Below are 19,802 nucleotides of genomic sequence, written 5' to 3' on the forward strand. Positions count from 1 at the left end.
TAGCTGTCAACCTCCTTCATTTCTCTCTCCGTTTTGCCCATATAATACTACTCCTTCATTTTGATCACTGGTTTCTGGTCTCTGCCTGTACAAAAATTGAAAATTCCGTTGCTTGTCTTCAAAGGCCACCTCTCCCGCTTATATTAGTAATCTTCTGATCCCCCACGTTCCTGCTCGCTCTCTATATTCTTCCATTTCAAACCTGCTCACAGTCTCTTCTCCTTCTGCTCTCTGAACATATCTTATGAAACAGCACCTGGGCCCTAAACTCTGGAACGCTCTTCCACCTCACATCTGAACTGAGCCTTGCTATGCAAAATTTAAATTACTACTGAAAACCCATCTGTTTTGCAAAACCTTTGGTTTCTCCAATTCTAAACCTCTCTACTTCTCCCTACTCTCTCTTCCCTTCTGATTTTTTTGTAAGAAACACAGTCACTATCATTGGACCCCTTGTGGCATATCAAGTACTGTAGATCATATACGGAGAATCCCCTAGCTACATGAATGACCTGATCAACCTCCCAATCAGAAACAGATCAATGTCCTCACCTACTTACCTCAATTTACACCTTACCAACTGCAAAGGAATTAAATACAAAACCTCCTATGCATCCAGTTTCTCATTTTTGGGCAGCCAGCTTTGGAACACTCTACCAAAGATCCATCCAAACAATTAACAACTATCTACCCTTCAGAAAAATGTTGAAGACACATCTCTTCGAGCAAGCTTACCCTAACGACCCAACTTAACCTTATAAGCCCACCCACACAACTCCTGCTCTGAAGATGATTATACTATAAACCATGTCTCCCAAACTCCTTATACTCATCCCCCAGTCTTCTCTTCTCCACATTCCCTACACCATACCCCTCCCAATCTCTTTCCTTTTGCCTATCATACCTTGTTTACCTTTCCATGTTCAATTCACATAATCTTAAAACCTTACTATTACTATGTTTATTACAATTTGTAATATTCTCCTTACAATACTTTGTAATTCTATTTACTATGTAAGCTGCATTGAACCTACTGTGTGTGGGGAAGTGCGGGGTACAAATTAAATAAAAAAAATATAAAAAATAATTTAAAAAGACAAAATGAACTAGCCAAAAGGATTCTTAAAAAGCAAAATGAGGGGAAAACCATATATGAATGGTGATCTATGGCTTTCCATAAAAGATGTAAACCTGAGTCTGGATTGGTCTTTTGGTCCTCATCTGTTATTATATTTGTTTCTATGCATAAACTGAAACTTTTTGAACTCAGCACATCAGGATTGCAAACAGTAGTTCTCATAAGTCTGTTTTTTAGGATACCTATTACAATGAATAACTATGCAATGTATTTGTATATATTTGGTCTACAAGACTGGTTACATTTGCATATTTAATTACTTTGAAACTCATATCTGTTTGAGAACACAAAATGGAGTTGAATTTCATTGTCCTAGAAAAGTGGTTTTCAATCTAGTCCTTGAGACACACCCATCAGTCTGGTTTTCAAAATGCCCACAAGGAATGTGCATGAGAAGGATCTACATGTACTGCCTTCAGTATTTGCAAAGCTACTTTATACATATTCCCCCCAATATTCAAAACTATTTAACCAGCCAGGAATGGCTCCTGGTCAGATGGCGTTTAAGTGCCTAACAGTGGATACTTAGCGGGAGATAACCGATTTCTCTTACTAAATATCCCGGTTAGCAGCTAGCTGCTAACTGGTTATATCGCATGACATAGCCAGTTAGGCACAGATATTCAGCACCAAACCAACTAAGTTGAGTGGTCAAAATAGGTTGCTTAAATTGCAGGCCTATCTTTTACCGCTAAAAGTTAACCAGTTAGCGCTGAATATCGGCATAGCCAGTTAACTTTTTAGTGTCCAAAATAAACCCAGACATTCAATGTCAGTCGCCAGAAACAGTTGGCAGTGAAAATCCGGGGTCAGCACCTATCATGGCACTTAGCGTGTTGCCTTCTGCGGGCTGAATATCAGACTCATTCTTTATGATTACCCTAAAAGCTAGACCTTCCAGAAATGCCTGAAGAACTGCTGAGAATAACAGTCCTAGAGAAATGCTTTTCTTACTATTGTTTAGGATAGGACCCCAAACTTCAGAACATACACTTACCCTGTAGCATATTCTGCTGATGTTTTGCAGTGCAAATTAATCTGCTGATTCCTTCAATACACTGACTTTTAGATTCTACTTCCTTGTCTTTTGTTTTCTTAGGCAAAAACATCACTGCATTAAAAAAAGACAAAGAAGAAAAGAAAAATAAGCCTTATGATTTTTACATCTTTCTTAAATTAACCTATTAGAAATGAGAACCAAACCCTATAAGTGTGGAAGAGAGTAGAACTGCATCAAAAATCTGTTAATACACCAACAATGAAGATAGTCTCAGAAGCAAGTATACTATGATGAAGGTTTTTGCTTATAACACCTTCAAATTATAGGCTTAATGCAATTTCACATATGATGTAGGGGCTCTCAACCCAGTCCTTAAGATGCATCCAGCCACCCTGTTTTTCTGGATATCTATATGCATGAATTTCCTGTAACATGTATAAATTTTGCAAGTGATTTGGATCATAAGATATTACCTTAAAATCAAGCCACATATGCACATATGGGGCAAGTCTATAAAGGGTACCAAAATGAAGCATGCTGAGAACGAATTCTGTAATGGCATCTGAACACCCAGATTCCATTATAGAATATTAGCATAAAATCAGCATTTATGCATACCCACTTATGCCATGTCTTTGGCAGACATAAATGTGTGCACCTAAATGTGGTACAGAAGACGAGTCTCTTTCAATTGAAAGGAAGCTCTGGAACGAGGGGGTATAGGATGAAGCCAGAAGGGGACAGACTCAGAAGTAAGCTGAGAAAATACTTCTTCACGGAAAGGGTAGTGAATTTGTGGAATGGCCTCCCAGTGGAAGTGGTAGAGATGAAAACTGTATATGAATTCAAGAGAGCTTGGTCATTATCTGACTACATTTTTCTATGCTTCAGTGTGTAAACGACAGTAACTTGAGCGTGTAACTGTTTGAGATACCCATGTGCCTCCCTCATGAATGCCCTTTTGCAGTTATGTGATATGAACTTGTGTGCTCATATTCTACAATACCATGGTACATGCACATAGCACTTATTTGTGTGAATATGACATTCACTTGCCTAAGGGCTAGTATTCTATGCTCTTAGCTTGCAAACAACGTTTCTATTTAGGCAGATTACAGAATTTGGGGGATAATGTGCAAATCTTTCATGTCTGACATCCTGAAAATCTGACTGGCCAGATGTATCTTCTTCCACTTGTAAAGCATGTTTTACATTTTGAAAATGGCTCTTATAAAATTGCATACAGGCATATATACATAAAAAGTAGGCACATCACAAAACTGTGACTACTTTAACTCATAAGATGGGGAGCACAGTTTGGGCAGAGCTGGGGCAGCATAGCAATGTAAGCATGTGTTTTATAACATATGTTTATACAAAGTATACATATACATTTTCTTTGGGGCAGATGTCAATTTGTGTGAAAATCTGCACGCTAATAGGGATCATCCTGAAAGCCTACCTTATAAAGTCTGTGCACTACACAATTAAGCCACTTTGTCCCACAGATTTCACAGGTCTGACAAATTCTAGGGATGTGTATCCATTTGAAATTACATGGGAAAAGCCAATGACATTTCCTAAGTGATTGTATGTTCTTTTTTTTTCATGTAATGCCAGAAAATCCTGACATTTTAGGTTTTTTACGTGTCATTAATAGGGCATACTTTTGGAAAGAGCGCACACTCTTTCATAATAGTGCATGCATGTGCATATTGGGAAAAAGTGCACCTTCTTTTGACAGAGTGCATACTCTTTAATGATACCTCTCCCATAACAAAACATTTCTGTAAATGACACATGAAATGTATGAAATTAAAATTTTCAGGCTGCACACCCTTAACAAATACATGTGGCAACATTTATTTTTAATATTTCTAAATAAATGAATGTATGACAACTGATGCACTTTTAGGAATCCAGTAAATTACTAAAGGCATTTTCTTTTCATCTACCCAAGAAATGACAGTAGACAGAATAATACGGCAAAAAACAGAAGAACAGTAGCCCTCACAGTCACAAAGATGTGTCTAACACAGCGAAGATAACAAAAAAAGGAACAACTAGATGTCCAACATATATATTTAATATATTAAAGCATCCAAAGACTTGACATGATTTGTGTTTCGGCCACACTGGCATGCCTCAGAATCTTCAGTAGGATGTCTCTAAACCTGCTGGCTATTCAAATAAATACCAATTATTGCACCTAATGAGTAAGTATTGGCTAGTTATATTGGATCTAAGGAAATCTGAACCAAAAATAGTTAATGTATAGTGCTATATTTGCAGAAAATGTTGATGAACTAAGTTAATTGGTAGATAAAAACTTCAAAGCTGCCGGTTCAGATTTCCTTACATCCAATTTAACTAATATGTTTTTCATTGTTTTCTTTTGTGGATATAAAAGAGGGGCATTTTCAATATGTTTAAATCTCATTTTGGACATTTTCTTGAAAAAGTCTAAAAAGTGGCGAAAAGAACGATTTTTGAACAAGAAAAACGTTTATCTTTTTGTTTTGAAAATGGCTATTTGCTATATATTTTTTTGTGCTCAGTGCAACTATCTTTTTAGACCATTTTCAACAGAAAAAAAATGTCCAAGGGAAAAATGCACAACAAACAAACTACTGGGATGTATTGTGTTGTGTGTGTGTGTGTGGGGGGGGGGGGGGGGGCATCATTCTTAGTAGACTGTCCACACAAACATCCCAGCAGAGCAGCGGGGCACAGCAGTGGACTTCACATAAAAGGTCCCAGGTATACATCTCACCATTACCTCCCCGATATTGTTGGTGAGTCCTCCAAAACCCAACTGTACACCACTACAATAGCCCTTATGTCTAAAGGGTACAGTAGGGTTTTGGTGGGTTTTGGATGGCTTACACTTTCCATCATAAGTGTAATGGTTAGAGTTGGATTTGGGCCTTAGTCCCCTTCTTTACAGTGCACTGTATCGACAACTAGGTTACTCCAGGGACCCGCTTGCTGCTCTAACAGGATTGGCCATAACATCTGAACTTGTCAGAGGCTGGAGTAATGGGGGGTTATGTCTTAATGGAATGCCCTCCCGCGGGAGATGGTGGAGATGAAAACGGTAACTGAATTCAAAAATGCGTGGGATAAATATAAAGGAATCCTGTTCAGAAGGAATGGATCCTCAGAAGCTTAGCAGACATTGGGTGACAGCACCAGTGGTTGGGACACGGGGCTAGTATTGGGCAGACTTCTACGATCTGTGCCCTGAAAATGGTAGATACAAATCAAGGTCAGGTATACATATAAAGTAGCGCATATGAGTTTATCTTGTTGGGCAGACTGGATGGACCGTACAGGTCTTTTTCTGCCATCACCTACTATGTTAATCCCTCCAGTGATCACTTAAGGCCCTTTTTTGAGATTTAGTCATGATTGAAACAGGTTCAAGTTCAAAATGTCTAACTTTTAGCCCTGGACATTTTTGCTTTGTTCCATTATGGCAGAACAACGCTCAAGTTTTGGAAACTCCCAAATCCTGCCCCCAGCACACCCCTTGTGACCTGGACGTACTGCATATGAATTGCATATAAAAATGTCTTAAAAACGGGATTAGAAAATAGTGATTTGGACATTTTGGCAAAAAGAAAAAAACCCTGTTATAACAGTGGTAAAGGAAAATCCAACGGTACAGCGGAGCGGTGTAGTCTATTTAGCAAAAAAACAATAGACACACCGGGGATCTGAAGTCAAGGTTAGAGTGTATACCAAGAAGACTGTGTAGAAACAATTAAAGTGCCACAGAGGTATTAAGTGATAGAATTAATTATATAGAGCACTTTTGTAGAAGTGTAATTTACAAAAAGAAAAAAAGCATAATGGCCAATCTGCCACTTTTTGGATGTTTTTCTGTTTCGAAAATGAGTCCCCAAATCTTAAGGAAGGAGAAAATACATTAAACATACAAGTATTTCTGCTGAGAGGACCCCCCCCCCCCCCCCCACCACCAAATTTGTTTTATAAATTATATCAAGAATGTTTTTGAAGGGGGAAAACCCCCCAAAAAATCAATTGGCAGAAAACAGAAGGTAGAATTAAATGGCAATTGTTTTCAATGGAGGAGGGTGAATAGTGGAATGCCACAAGGATCTGTACTGGGACTGGTGCTTTTTAACATATTTATAAATGATCTGAAAATAAGGATTAAAAGTGAGGCGATTAAATTTGCAGACGGTACAAACCTATTCAAAGTTGTTAAAATGCATGTGGACTTTGAAAAATTGCACGAACACCTTAGGAAATTAGAAGACTGGGCATTCAAATAGGCATTTTCCCCATAGTTTTAAACTGAAACCTTTTCTACGGGTAGAAACTTAACAGCCAAAAACTTTAAAAGGCTCAAATCTTGTTCTAAAAGACAGTTATTTTCTGTTCTTTGGTTGCTGAAGAGGTAGCATGGTCAGTGACCTCAATTACGTGTTAATTAAGGTGTGAGGAAGTAGAATATTTGCATAGGTTGCTGAGTTAGCTTGAAAGAGCCTGTTTTGAAAAAGTCCCCTTAGATTTAAAACTATATAAAGAGGAAAGGTCCCACTGAACTTTCTTTCTGAGAAGTTCTCAGAGAAGAGGACATTTCACTGGTAAGTGAACACTATTTTGCTTTGTGCTTTGGGAACTTAAAGATTGGGGTTTAAAGGAGGACTTGTAGGTTAGTGATATGCAGAATAAAAATATAAAAAAAGCAAATTTCCATAGTCTTTTCCCCTTAGTTTTAAAACTTGAACTTTGTACCACAGCATTAACAGGCACTGCAGGTTCTAGTGGTTAACGCGCATTAAACATTAACACACCCACAGAAATGTATAGGCGCGTTATTGTTTAACATGCCTTAACTTTAAAGGTGTGTTAAAAACGCTAACGCACCTTAGTAAACATACCCCTAGGCATTAAGGAGGGATTTTCAAGGTGTCAATGCAGCTGGAGAATGAGGTGTACTTGAAAATTAACATGATCGGTAAAACAAGTATAGTATAATATATATCAAGCTTTTGGGAAGGCCTTTATTCAGGGGATGCTGGATACATGGGGTGGGGAGGGGTGCTTAGAACAGAGAATTGCATCAGGAGATTGAAGAAGAGGTCTGGGGAAGATTTCAGAGGCAGTGTTGAAGTGTTCCTTATTGATTAATATAGAGAAGATCTCTGAGGAAGAGGAAGGGATTGTACAGCTTAGTAGTTCGTATGGGAAGGCAAAATGGATAGGCCATATGGCGCTTGATAACACTACCCTTCATATAATAGATAAAATCTAAATACTCTAAAGTCTTTTACGATATGATGGGAAAAAAAACTGAAATTTGATTTTTTTTTCTGTCTCATCAATGCGATTTAGAATGAAAAAAGTAAATAAAAAAACAAGTATCTTTGAGAGTAGGGGAAGGTTTTTATGACTGGTGATGGAAAGGCTCAGCTCTATGATAATCTAAATCATATGATTGAGCATCTGAAGTCTTTTTCTCCTCCTCTTAAACAGTTGAGTAGTAAAGAACTGAATAGGAATTGTGAAAACTTTAGGTTAAGTAACGCTTACTAATAATTGTACTCCACAAAAACTGATGTAAGTCTGAATGCCAAGTATATTTTAGAGTTGGCACACTATTGATGACATCTCTTTGAAACAAAGAAAAAAAAAATCAAAAAGTTCCATAAACACTAACCAAGCCCGGGCGCACCTTTTGAAAGGCCAGCAATACATTTGGGCTACCTCTACTGTGGTGGCAGCTTGTTTTCCTCTGGGTTCTCTGGATCCCAGGTACTGAGTTTGGGGCAGGGCAGGGGTTATCACAACTAGGGTAATTAGTGGAAGATGGAAAATTGGTGCCTTTTTCTGAGCTGGAATAGGAATTTGACCTGGGTCCTCGGCATTTGTTTTATTATAGGCAAGTTTCTAATTTCATTTGCAGTCTGACTCTCATGGAGTTGGGACAGGAGGAGACCTTTCTAGAATGGTCTGTTAATGGGAGTAGTGGGTGTGGCTGTGTATTTAGGTTTTATTGTGCTCTGGAGCAGTAGTCTGCCCCACCTATTAAATACATTTCCATATAGGAGGGCCTGCTAGGAAGTACTTATGATGCTAAGGTTTGAGATGAAGTCTTTCAATGACTCCTCAAGCTTTCTATTGCTAGCAATTTGGTGTAAAATGGTTAGAAAATGCTCTATCAGTGGTATCTCACTCCTGCTCATTTACATAAAATGTATAATTATTTCCAATGCATGTTGGCGAGCCTATGGAAATCAGGGTAAATTTATCCATATCTGGTGGAACTGTCCTTCTGAGGAGGCTTATTAGGACATGATTTGTGCCTTGATTTCTGATATTGGGTTGCCCCTACAGAAATCTATGAGCTGTGGTCTTCTACAGGGAAATATGTACATTTAGTTTTTTTTATATTGCTACGTCATGGAAGCAGCCCTTTTTGTCATCATGCTTGCAAGTGCTGAATAAAGTGGAATTTCTATGCAGGATGTCTTGCCTCACAGCGCTTCAACGGAACCACTCGGTAAACTTTACCCAAATATGGCACCCTTATGTTAAATGGAAAGAACTGTTTTGAGGTTCACTGTTTGCTGAATCCTATCCTATCCTCTGTAGTGGTTGGGGGGGGGGATGTATGGGGGAGAGGGGGTTGTCTCCCAGTATTTATCTAGTGTTGTACCTACGAGTGTAGGTATGACTTGTTAGTTTGATGGGCCATTGCTCCATGGTTTTTGAGTAGTATTCTGTTCTTTGAAAATGTGTTAATATATTTTAATTTTTTTTTCCATAAACACAGGAAACTAAACACCAATATTTTTGTCCTGCACATGCAGTAATGATTAAAAGGAGACCAAGAGAAATATTTCCTGCAGTATCTTGTGCTCACTAGAAGTTTACAATTCAACTACTTACTTCCTCAAATCTGATGATAGCAGGCCCAAGCTGGTGCGACTACATGGTATTATAAAATGGAGTTCAATAAACTGCAAATGATTGCAAACTGACAATTATACTTGGATTAGTTCTACTATTAAGAACCAGTCAGGATCAATGCAACTTAGAATACATAACTGCATTACAACTTCCCACTTTATTATATGTACAAGTTAACAAAGCAGCAATATAGGAGAGAAATTTCAGTTATTGCACCATTCTTCTCAAGACCTCACCCTTTTTGTTCTTCTCTTTTGTTACAACCGTCATTGACATGGTTGGAGTGGCTGTCGCATCGCTACTACTGGGCAGCCTGCTGACCTGGAGCGAGCGGAAAGTGCATTTCAGTGTGTTTTTGGCAGTGGAGGATGAGTCCTTTTTCTCTGTATCTTTCTTCTTTTCTGTGGGCTGAGCAGCGATCCAGTAATCTAATTGCAGTCCCATCAGCTCAGCACCCAAACACTGGCTAAAAAATTATAGAGACAGGGATAAAAAAAAAAAAAAAAAAAAACCCCACTTGATTTATTCTTATGCTGTGCCTTGTTATATGGTGGATAAATATATGGATTTAAAAACCCCCACTAACCTCCCTACTTTAAAATCAGGCGAATAATAATTACATTGTTTTAAAATATCCCATGACAAGAACCTAATCAACCATATCCCAGTGCAAACTAACAATCAACAAAAGAAGTGCAATAAAACTATTCATTGAATAAACATTTTAAACTAGATTCATTAAACCAGATCACCAAGTCTATAGCTTGCTTGACCCCTACCGGTAGTACCATGAGACTACCTCTAGAGGTCAGCTGGTGCCATCTGAATCAAGCATTAGAAGGGGCAGGTCACTCCTGCTTCTTTGCCGTAGACACTAGTGATAGTCCCCTTTCCTGTTGCCAGGGGTAAGTAATGCCTTTAGGGGGAAGGTGCAATGGCAAGTGAGGAGGGGGGAGGGTAATATGTATATGTCTAGCATATACAACTGGCCCTTCTAAGAATGTTCTGAAGAAAGAAAAAAATGCCAGCTTTGAACCGGTATTATTTTTGCAGAAATAACATAGCTTCTGGAGTTCACCACAAGTTGCACTTTACATGTCATAATAATATATCAATAAGTTAAATTAACATGTATTACGGTGCATAAATTAGTGCCCCTTGCATTGGCATCAATATTGCACTTGTACCAGCCTGAAAGATCATTAAGATCTAGAGAACAATGCTCATTTGAAGTAGTATCTTATCATATGATAAAACTGGAAGAATATAGAAGTAGAATCTTCTATATTGTAGGTCTGACATTATGGAATAAAATTCCAAAATGACTCAGAGAAATTACAACCTCGACAGATTTTAACAAAGAAGTTAAGACATTACTATTTATTGAAGCTTATGGGCAATCTTAGCTTGGTTACATGTGAAAGCACTATTTGCAGAGAATTTTGAACAATAGAATATCATGTATATATTATAAAAATGATTGCGTCTGTTTATAATTTGTTTTGTGATCCATTATTTATTTAATGCGATTTTTTATGCATGCAAAATTGTAATCCGCCTAGAACTGTGGATAGTTCAGAATAGAAATGTTTTAATAAATAAATACAGCTTTATATTGCCTTCTAATGCACATTAAGAGACAAATATCATACATTATATTCTTCATGCACCTTAGTAACTACTCCCTTTGAGGATGATAAGGAGACTAAATTTGGATCTGGTGCATGATGGGTTTGTGGAAGTGCCAAGAGAGCAGTGAATCCTATCAGCAGCGCTCTGTGTGCACGGGTTACAAATGAAAGAGTAATGTGCAACAAGCTGTCAACATTCTATAGCTGGTGCTTGAAATGTGTTCTTTGTAAGGATGTAGCTATTTCTAACCATTTCTATACTATTTTATTTTTGTATATTTTATGTTTGCGAGTTGAGCAGTGCTACATGAACAGGAATAACTGGGCAGATAGAATGATCCAATTAGGATTTTTGGGCTATTGTTTGCCAGTGTTGACATGCAGTTAGTAACTGCCTGTCAAGATAATATACAATGCATCTTGTGACCTTGTTTGTGCAATTAGTTCACCTTCCAGTGCCTCAGGCAGAAACCTAGGGCTTCTTTTACACAGTGGCAGTAAGCCCAATGCGGCTTACCGCTTGCTAAAATGGAAGTACTGCCGGGGTACCGAAGCAGCCTGGTGGTATCTCATGCCCCTAGCTCGCCGTCATATCCGGTGTGTATCCAGCAGTAATCACTGCCCAGTTATCACAGGAGCCCCCCCCCCCCCTGAAATGGACGTGCAGCAAGTGCTTCACTTACCACATGGCCACTGGAAAATAGAACAACCTACCTTTTACCCACTGTGGTAAAAGGGGGCCTCAGTGCACGTCAAAAACACGCACTGACACCAGTGCAGGTCCCCTTTTGCTGCAGCTTGGTAAAAGTGGCCCCTACTGACCTAGTTACTTAGTAATAATGTATAATTACCCAAGTAAGCACATTAATTGGCAATAATGCACAGGTTCAGTAATGCAGCTTAATGCAAGAAAAAGCTTGCCCAACACCTCTTAAAAATGAACTGTATTACATGCAAATGAATGCAATGTAGTTCATTATTTTACAAATTGAATAATGCATCTTCCTGGAACATTATCACCACCTACACAAGTAGTGATAACTTTTTTTCCCCAGGAACAAGAAATCAGGTGTGGTGCATGTAAAGGTCCACTCCCTGTCCTATACCCTTTTTTCTTCCATGAGCAAAACCCATTGTAGCCTAGTGGAAAGAGACATCCTTTCTCCCCCTCATCCTCCCACTCCCATCTGGTCCATATATATGTAAAAATAAACTTCTCATCTAAGCTCAGCCATTAAAAGAGCACCCTATATCTGCACCCTGGCTCCTTCTTTAGTTCCAATCTGTTAAAAAAAAAAAAAAAAGGCCCTCCTCTTTGGTCCACTCTTAACCATAAAAAGTGCTGGCACATCCTTCCCTGGGACCTCCCAGTAAAGTTTCCATAGTAGTCCAAGGAGGAACAGAAGTTATCCTCATCTGCTCCTGTCTTGGCAGCACTATTATATGAAATGCACTACCTGCCTCCTAGTGGTAGTCTCACAGTACTATAGCTAGGGTTCAATCCCCTGCATTACCACCAACAGGAGGCAAACAGTACCATTATTGAAAATGGCACCGCCATGGCAAAAGTGGAACCCCCCCCCCCCCAAGTTGGACCAACAGGGAGACTTTTGTAAGTGCCCATGAACAGAGAGTAGAGGGGTGTGTAAACACTTTTTCATGTTTTAAGACATGATAAGAGGGAAATATTTTGATGATTTTCTACTCGTTTTCTTAAAAAAAACAAAAACAAAACAAAACAAAACTGTGAGGTTTGGGGTTTGAGGGGAGGCCAGTTTAATTTTTACACATTTGTGGACCAGATGGTGGTGCAAGGCAGGGCATGCCTCCTGCTAGTAGGCTACCATGGATTTTGTTGATGGGGAGTGGGGGAGGAAGGCTGCTTACTTGCACAAGGCTGGCCTCTTTACTCAATAGCAGACCAGAGTTGGGGTCCTGCTATTGTACACTGCTGCAAACCGGAAACATGTTAACAACTTGAGCTTGCATTTCAGCTCAAGTTAAGGAAAAGCCAAGAAATAAAATCTAAAATCCAAAGCAGTTATCATGGTGGCGTATTTTCACAGCACTTAGACTTAGAAAGTAACAAAGAGGGGCATTTTCGATATGACGTCTAAGTCCGACTTTGGACATTTTGCAAAAAAAAAAAAAGTCCAAAATCTGAATAGGAAAGAAAAAAATGTCTATCTTTTGTTTTCGAAAATACTGTTTTGAAAAATGTTTTCTGATTTTGACGTTTTGTTTTTTGGTCCATTTTCGAAAAAATAAATGTCCAAGTGCAAAACGCATAAAATCAAGCCACTGAGATGTAGGAGCCGCCAGTATTTTTAGTACACTGGTCCGCCTGACATCCCAGGACAGCAACAGGGCACCCTAGGAGGCACTGCAGTGGACTTCATAAAATACTCTCAGGTATACATCTCACCATTGTTCCCTTACCTTGTGTGCTGAGCCCCCCCCAAAACCCATTACCCCCAACAGTACACCACTACCATAGCCCTTACAGGTGAAGGGGGAACCTATATGTGGGTAAAGTGGTTTTCTGGTGAGTTTTGGAAGGCTCACAGTTTCCTCCTCAAGTGTAACAGGTAGGGGGAGGTAGGAGCCTAGGTCTGCCTGTCTGCAGTGCAGTGCATCCAACACTAGACTACTCCAGGGACTTGCATGATGTTCTAATGGACCTGAGTATAACAACTGAGGCTGTCACAGAGGTTGGTAAGTAATGTTTATCATCACATTTTTTGGGGGTGGGAGGGAGTTAGTGACCACTGGGGGACTAAGGGGAGTTCATCCCCAATTCCCTCCAGTGGTCATCTGGTTATTTAGGGCACCTTATTTTGCCTTATTCGTAATAAAAACAGGCCTAGCTCAAAACATTTTAGTTTTAGTCCTGGACAGTTTTGTTTTGTTCCATTATGGCTGAAAAATGTCTAAGTCTTAGGAACACCCAAGTCCCAGACTGAACACACCCCTGACACACCCCCTTGAGATTTGGACGCACTTCTGACAGACTTCATAGGAAAACGTCTAATAGGTTTCGAAAAAATTGATTTGGACGTTATTGTGAGAAAAACTTCCAAATGCTGCTTTATGCCACTTTTTAGATGTTTTTCTGTGTAGAAAATGAGCCCAAAGTAACTATAAAACTTTTTAAGTCTAAGTGCTTTGAAAACGAAACCATTAGTCTCCTAACTCACCCCTTTATATAACTCTACTAACTGGGAGGCTGATGCAAAAATTAATGCGGTAGAGCCGCGTGAAAACAGAATGAGCATGTGGCATCTACCACAATATTACTAATAAAATATACTGTAGTGATGCTGTAAGCTAGGAAGATGGAAATTTCAAATGCATTGAACTTTTGTGCTAATCGGTAGCCTGCCTGTGAAGCTTGTAGTATGCGTGGCTTCACTGTATGCATGTCTGAAGAAAATGGACATGCCAGTACACATCTGCACATGAACCAAAATGTTCTGTGCATAAATATTAGCCTTGCAAAAACTTCTTGTGTTTGTGACCATCTCTGGGGAAAAGGTAACTAAAGTCTCAGATCCAAAATGTTGAGCATGGTTAATTTTTCATGCCATGGATTCATAGGCAGCCTGCAAAATTACATGTTTTAACTTCTATAACATTTTTATTTTTTCACATAAAAGGATGGGGTTTGGACGGTTGTGTTACAAATTGTTTGTTCCAATAGAATCTATTAAAACCTCACTTATTTCTGGTGACCTTAATCACCTTTTCTCAGGGATGGTTACATTTTTGTGAAACTTTATGCAAACATTTTGTTTCACGACCAGATGCATGCTGGCACTTTCATTCTTGTTCGGACACACATAGTGCTGTTACATCCCATTCTGTCTTTTAAAGTTGCAAGTACTGATCTGGATGCAGAAAAAAATAAAAACAAGCATTTAAATCCCAAAAAGTGGCATTACATCCTGTCAACTAATCCTTTTATACTGCCCCTGACCTGGCAGTAATTTTCTAGTGCTGTGCCTGCATTGAAATGCCCAGTTTACTTCTCTGCATTGCAAAGGAATACCTGATGGCCTCATAACACTCACTTTTAATATATACACCCATGTCTACCGAGTGATTTAACTGCCATGGTGAACCCCCTTTCTGCATCATGCTTGTTAACTGTGTGTTTCTGCATTGGCCTCTGGATTTCTCTCACATTTCATGAATGTTACCTGGAGGAAGAGGAGGAGGAGGAAAAACCCGTTACAGATGGAGAAGAAGGTGGGGTAGGTGAGGCCTCTTTCACAGCAGGAGACATTGAAGGTGGGGTGGAGGAAAGTACATTGGAACTCACGGGAGCTGCATCATCAGAATCACCTGGGAAAGAGAAGCAAATGATGAAATTATCTTTATTCTCAGTAGTCTTCTGTTAATGTGTACTGGGCTAGAAATCTGCAGTACTAGCCATTACTTAGATGAAAACCACGTACTGCTTTACTGAAGAAATCAAAATCTTTTTCAGTGATTGGCAGCGTGACTATGAATAGTCATTAGAAAACCATTTCTAAATGTTGAATATCCTTATGTTTTAGTAGCACCCTTTGTAACTATTTTAAATTAATTCATAGAAGCCAACTCTGTTGGGACCAGTGGGTACTGAGCACCCCTAGTTTTGAGCAAGGTCCTTCACTGTGTCCAGAGAAAGGTAATTTGTTCAGTTTGCCACCACTAATTATTTATAAATGTTACAAGCACATTCTTCTCCTCTATAATGAATGCTCTTTTCCAAAGCACTAAAGGTTCGATTTAGTGTTAGCTATTTTAGCAATACTTTCGTTTAGATGTAGAACCAAGCTCAGAAGGTCACAGGAAACAGCAGCCCTGTCTGCAGCTGTACTTAATGTCACTTAGGCCATGCAGAATGGTTCAAGCATTACAAAGAGAGAAGACCACCTGACAGCAACTAAAACAATAACTGGTTTAACAGATCAGGACCGGGCACAGCACAGAAAGCAAAGCCATCACAGTAAGAAGAAAAATAAACAAACATTAAAAGCATGAAACATTTTTCTCAAAGTGACAGCAATAATTGACTGAGCAAGGGACATTGTTTTTCAAGCATTGTCTGTCTCCTTGCAACAATACAGCAACTGACATATTGAATCAGTTTCATTGAACAGTGGATGTCAGCTGGTTTGCCCTGATTGGATCAGTGTACAGTTCTAGTATTGACTGAGGCTTGCTATTTAGGAGACCTGCTTGATAGATTGCTATCACTGCACCCCCAGCTTAAGACGGTAATAAAAACAATATTTTTTTAAATTACAACTGGTTAGATGACTGCATGATTATTTTACTATAGGGAATCTCAGGTTGGGGATTCAAAGCACAATAATGCCACACTTTCATTACTGTAACTCTTTGTATTTAGGGTTAGAGTGCCTTGCACAAAAACACATCCATGTGAAAGCTCAAAAACATTTTTTTGTGAGCTAGTGCCTGAATGTGAAATTGTGCACATTCTCTGAAAAGTCTTCTAAATAATGTCACCTGTTTATGTAGTTAATTCATCCTACTTGCTGGAGAAATAAATTTAGGAATCTTCCTGTTTGTGGAGAGAGAATCCCTGAATATATGAAGCTTCTCCAGAAGAGAATGAATACATTACACTTCTCAAATTTCTTTGCACTAGCTCTTTGTAAAGCATAACGTTCTAAAATGTTTTCTACACAAAAATTTGTGGATTTTTTTTGGTGGAACTGACATAGGGGCACTTGAGTATCCTTAAAGAAATCTAAATTCAACAACTTAAATAAGTAGTAAATGAGCCTTCCCGGGGCAGATTGAACTTTGTATTTTACATCTACCTGTTTAATATACTGACCTTCATTTGAAGATCCTTAAGAATTTGGTATACTAGGGCAACTACAATATCTTTAGGTAAATTAAGATAGTTTAAAATTCTCCTGGTTGCAGTTCTCTATTCTGCTTCTGTCTGCAAATCCAAAGGAATTGCTTGTAACATCTTAATGAAAAATGGAAAAGAAGAGTCCTCTATACTGGATGTGTCTAGTATGAAAAGAATGGTCATATGGTAGACCTGAGAAGGCATCCTTCTCAGAATCCATTTCCAAGGAGTCATATTACATAACAAAATTTATGCTGAGTCAGAACAAGGTCCACTGAGCTCAGCATCCTGTCTTCGATTGTGGAAAGTCTCAAGTACCTACAGATTCTAAAAAGTAGATCAATTTCTTATAGCTCATTTCCATAGGTTAAGTGATAGTTTTCCCAAATATACCTGGCTAATATTTTTTTATTGTCATTTCATCTAAAAACATATCCAAACCTTTTTCAATATACAAAAATAGGGAACTTTCAATATCACTATTCTTCACCTATATAGTACAATCATAAAGAAGAAGACTACTAAACTATATATATATACATATATATACACACACACACACATATATATATATATATATACACACACACACACACATATATATATATATATATATATATACACACACACACACACACACATATATATATATATATATATATATATATATACACACACACACACACATATATATATATATACACACACACACACATACATATATATATATGTACACACACACACACACACATATATATATATATATATATATATATACACACACACACACACATATATATATATATATACACACACACACACATACATATATATATATGTACACACACACACACACACATATATATATATATATATATATATATATATACACACACACACACACATATATATATATATATATATACTAGTAAAAAAGGCCCGTTGCTGACACAAATGAAACGGGCGCTAGCAAGGTTTTCCTCGGAGTGTGTATGTTTGGGAGAGTGTATGTGAGAGTGACTGTGTGTGAGAGAGAGAGTGAAAGTGTGAGTGTGTGTGTGTGAGAGAGAGTGTGTGAGAATGAGAGTGTGTGCAAGTGCGTATGTGAGACACAGTGTGAGAGAGAGTGTGTGTGAGACACAGATTCTCTGTGAGAGTGAGTGTATGAGACCAAGCGAGTGTGTGAGTGACTGTGTGACACATAGAGAGTGAATGTGATACAGTGTGAGACAGAGTGTGTGAGAGTGAGAGTCAGAAAGACATTGTATGTGAGAGAGAGAGTGTGTATGTGTGACAGAGATACCTCCCTTCCTCTCTCTTTGGTGTCAGGCCCCCCCTCTCTCTCTGCTGTCTGAGATTCCCGCCACTGCACCCAAGCAATTGGTGTACTGGAGGAGGGGGAGAGAGAGAGAGTGTGTGTGTTGGGGATGTGTTGGGGGGGTTCAGCTTGGAAGAAGAGGGATGCGGGGGGTTCAGGAAGCGCTACCAGATGTGAGTGAGAGAGTGAGGGTGTGTGTGTGGGGGGGGGGGGGGGGGGGGATTCAGGAAGCGCTGCCAGATGAGAGAGAGAGAGTGCGTATGTGTGTGTGTGTATGGGGTTTCAGGAAGCACTGCCAGATGAGAGAGAGTGAGTGTGTGTGTGTGTGTGTGTGGGGGGGGGGGGGTTCAGGAAGTGCTGCCAGTTGAGAGAGAGAGAGAGAGAGAGAGAGAGAGAGAGAGAGAGAGTGAGTGAGTGTGTGTGTGTATGGGGTTTCATGAAGTGCTGCCAGATGAGAGAGAGAGGGTGTGTGTGTGTGTTGTGTGGGTATGTTGGGGGGGGTTCAGCTTGGAAGAAGAGGGGTGTGGGGGTTCTGGAAATGCTGCCAGATGAGTGAGTGAGTGTGTGTGTGTGTGTGTGTGTGTGGGGCGGTTTATTAAGCATTGCCAGATGAGAGTGAGTGTGTGTGTGTGTGGGGGGGGGGGGGGAGTTCAGGAAGCGGGGCCAAATGAGAGTGAGTGTGTGTGTGTGTGTGTGGGGGGGGGGGGGTTTAGGAAGCGGGGCCAAATGAGAGTGAGTGTGTGTGTGTGTGGGGGGGGGGGGGGGGTTAAGGAACGGCTGCCAGATTAGTGAGTGTGTGTGTGGGGGGGGGGGGGCGGGGGTTTCAGGAAGCGCTGCCAGATGAGAGAGAGTGAGTGTCTGTGTGTGTGTACGGGGTTTCAGGAAGCGCTGGCAGATGAGAAAGAGAGAGAGTGTGTGGGGGGAGGGGGGTTCAGTAAGCGCTGCCAGATGAGAGTGAGAGAGAGAGTGTGTGTGTGTGTTGGAGGGGTGTGGGTGTGTGTGTGTGTGTGTTGGGGGTTTCAGCTTGGAAGAAGAGGGGTGTGTGGTGCTGCCAGATGAGTGAGTGAGTGAGTGAGTGTGTGTGTGTGTGTGGGGGGGGGGGGGTGTTTTATCAAGCGTTTCCACATGAGAGTGTGTGTGTGGAGGGGGTTCAGGAAGCGCTGCCAGATGAGAGAGAGTGTGTGTATGTGGGGGGGTGGGGGGTTCAGGAAGCGCTGCCATATGAGAGACTGAGTGTGTGTGTGTGTGTTTGGGGGGGGGGGGGGGGTTGCCAGATGAGTGAGTGAGTGTGTGTGGGGGGTAGGGATTTCAGGAAGCGCTGCCAGATGAGAGAGTGTGTGTGTGTTGGGGGGGGGGGGGCGTTGAGGAAGTGTGGCCAAATGAGAGTGAGTGTGTGTGTGTGTGTGTGTGTGTGTGGGGGGGGGGGTTCAGTAACCACTGCCAGATGAGTGAGTGTGGGGGGGGCAGGGGTTTCAGGAAGCGCTGGCAGATGTGAGAGTGTGTGTGTGTGTTGGGGGGGGGGGGCGTTGAGGAAGTGTGGCCAAATGAGAGTGTGTGTGTGGGGGGGTTCAGGAAGCGCTACCAGGAGAGAGAGAGAGAGAGAGAGAGAGAGAGAGAGAGAGAGAGAGAGAGAGAGAGAGAGAATGTGTGTGTGTGTGTGGTATAGTTCAGTTTTGTGGGGGGGGGGGGTCCTGCTTTGAAGAAGAAGGAAGCGCCTCCTCAGCGTGATGCCCCCCTGCCGCCATCCCACCCACCGTGATGCACCCGCCCGCCGCCATCCCACCCACCGTCGCATAGTTTTGCTGGTGGGTGACCCAAAATCCCGCCAGCAGAAGACCTGTGTTGTCTGCTGAGTCTCACTCCAGCGATCTTCGGCGTTGCTAGCCTGTGCAGGG

The 19,802-nt window shown here is 40.4% G+C and overlaps 1 protein-coding gene across 1 annotated transcript in view; it reads right to left on the bottom strand.

Annotated features, from left to right (window-relative positions):
- PACS2 (phosphofurin acidic cluster sorting protein 2) overlaps nt 1–19,802 on the bottom strand; it is a 550,048-nt gene that overhangs the window by 7,790 nt on the left and 522,456 nt on the right. Inside the window, exons 21-23 of the mRNA XM_030213995.1 lie at nt 14,914–15,058; nt 9,320–9,549; nt 2,136–2,249 (exon numbers count right to left, since the gene is read on the bottom strand). Of these exons, the coding sequence (XP_030069855.1) occupies nt 2,136–2,249; nt 9,320–9,549; nt 14,914–15,058 (489 nt within the window). The remainder of the gene's footprint in view (nt 1–2,135; nt 2,250–9,319; nt 9,550–14,913; nt 15,059–19,802) is intronic.

Source organism: Microcaecilia unicolor, chromosome 9, assembly GCF_901765095.1.
Source record: "Microcaecilia unicolor chromosome 9, aMicUni1.1, whole genome shotgun sequence".
NCBI lineage: Eukaryota > Metazoa > Chordata > Amphibia > Gymnophiona > Siphonopidae > Microcaecilia > Microcaecilia unicolor.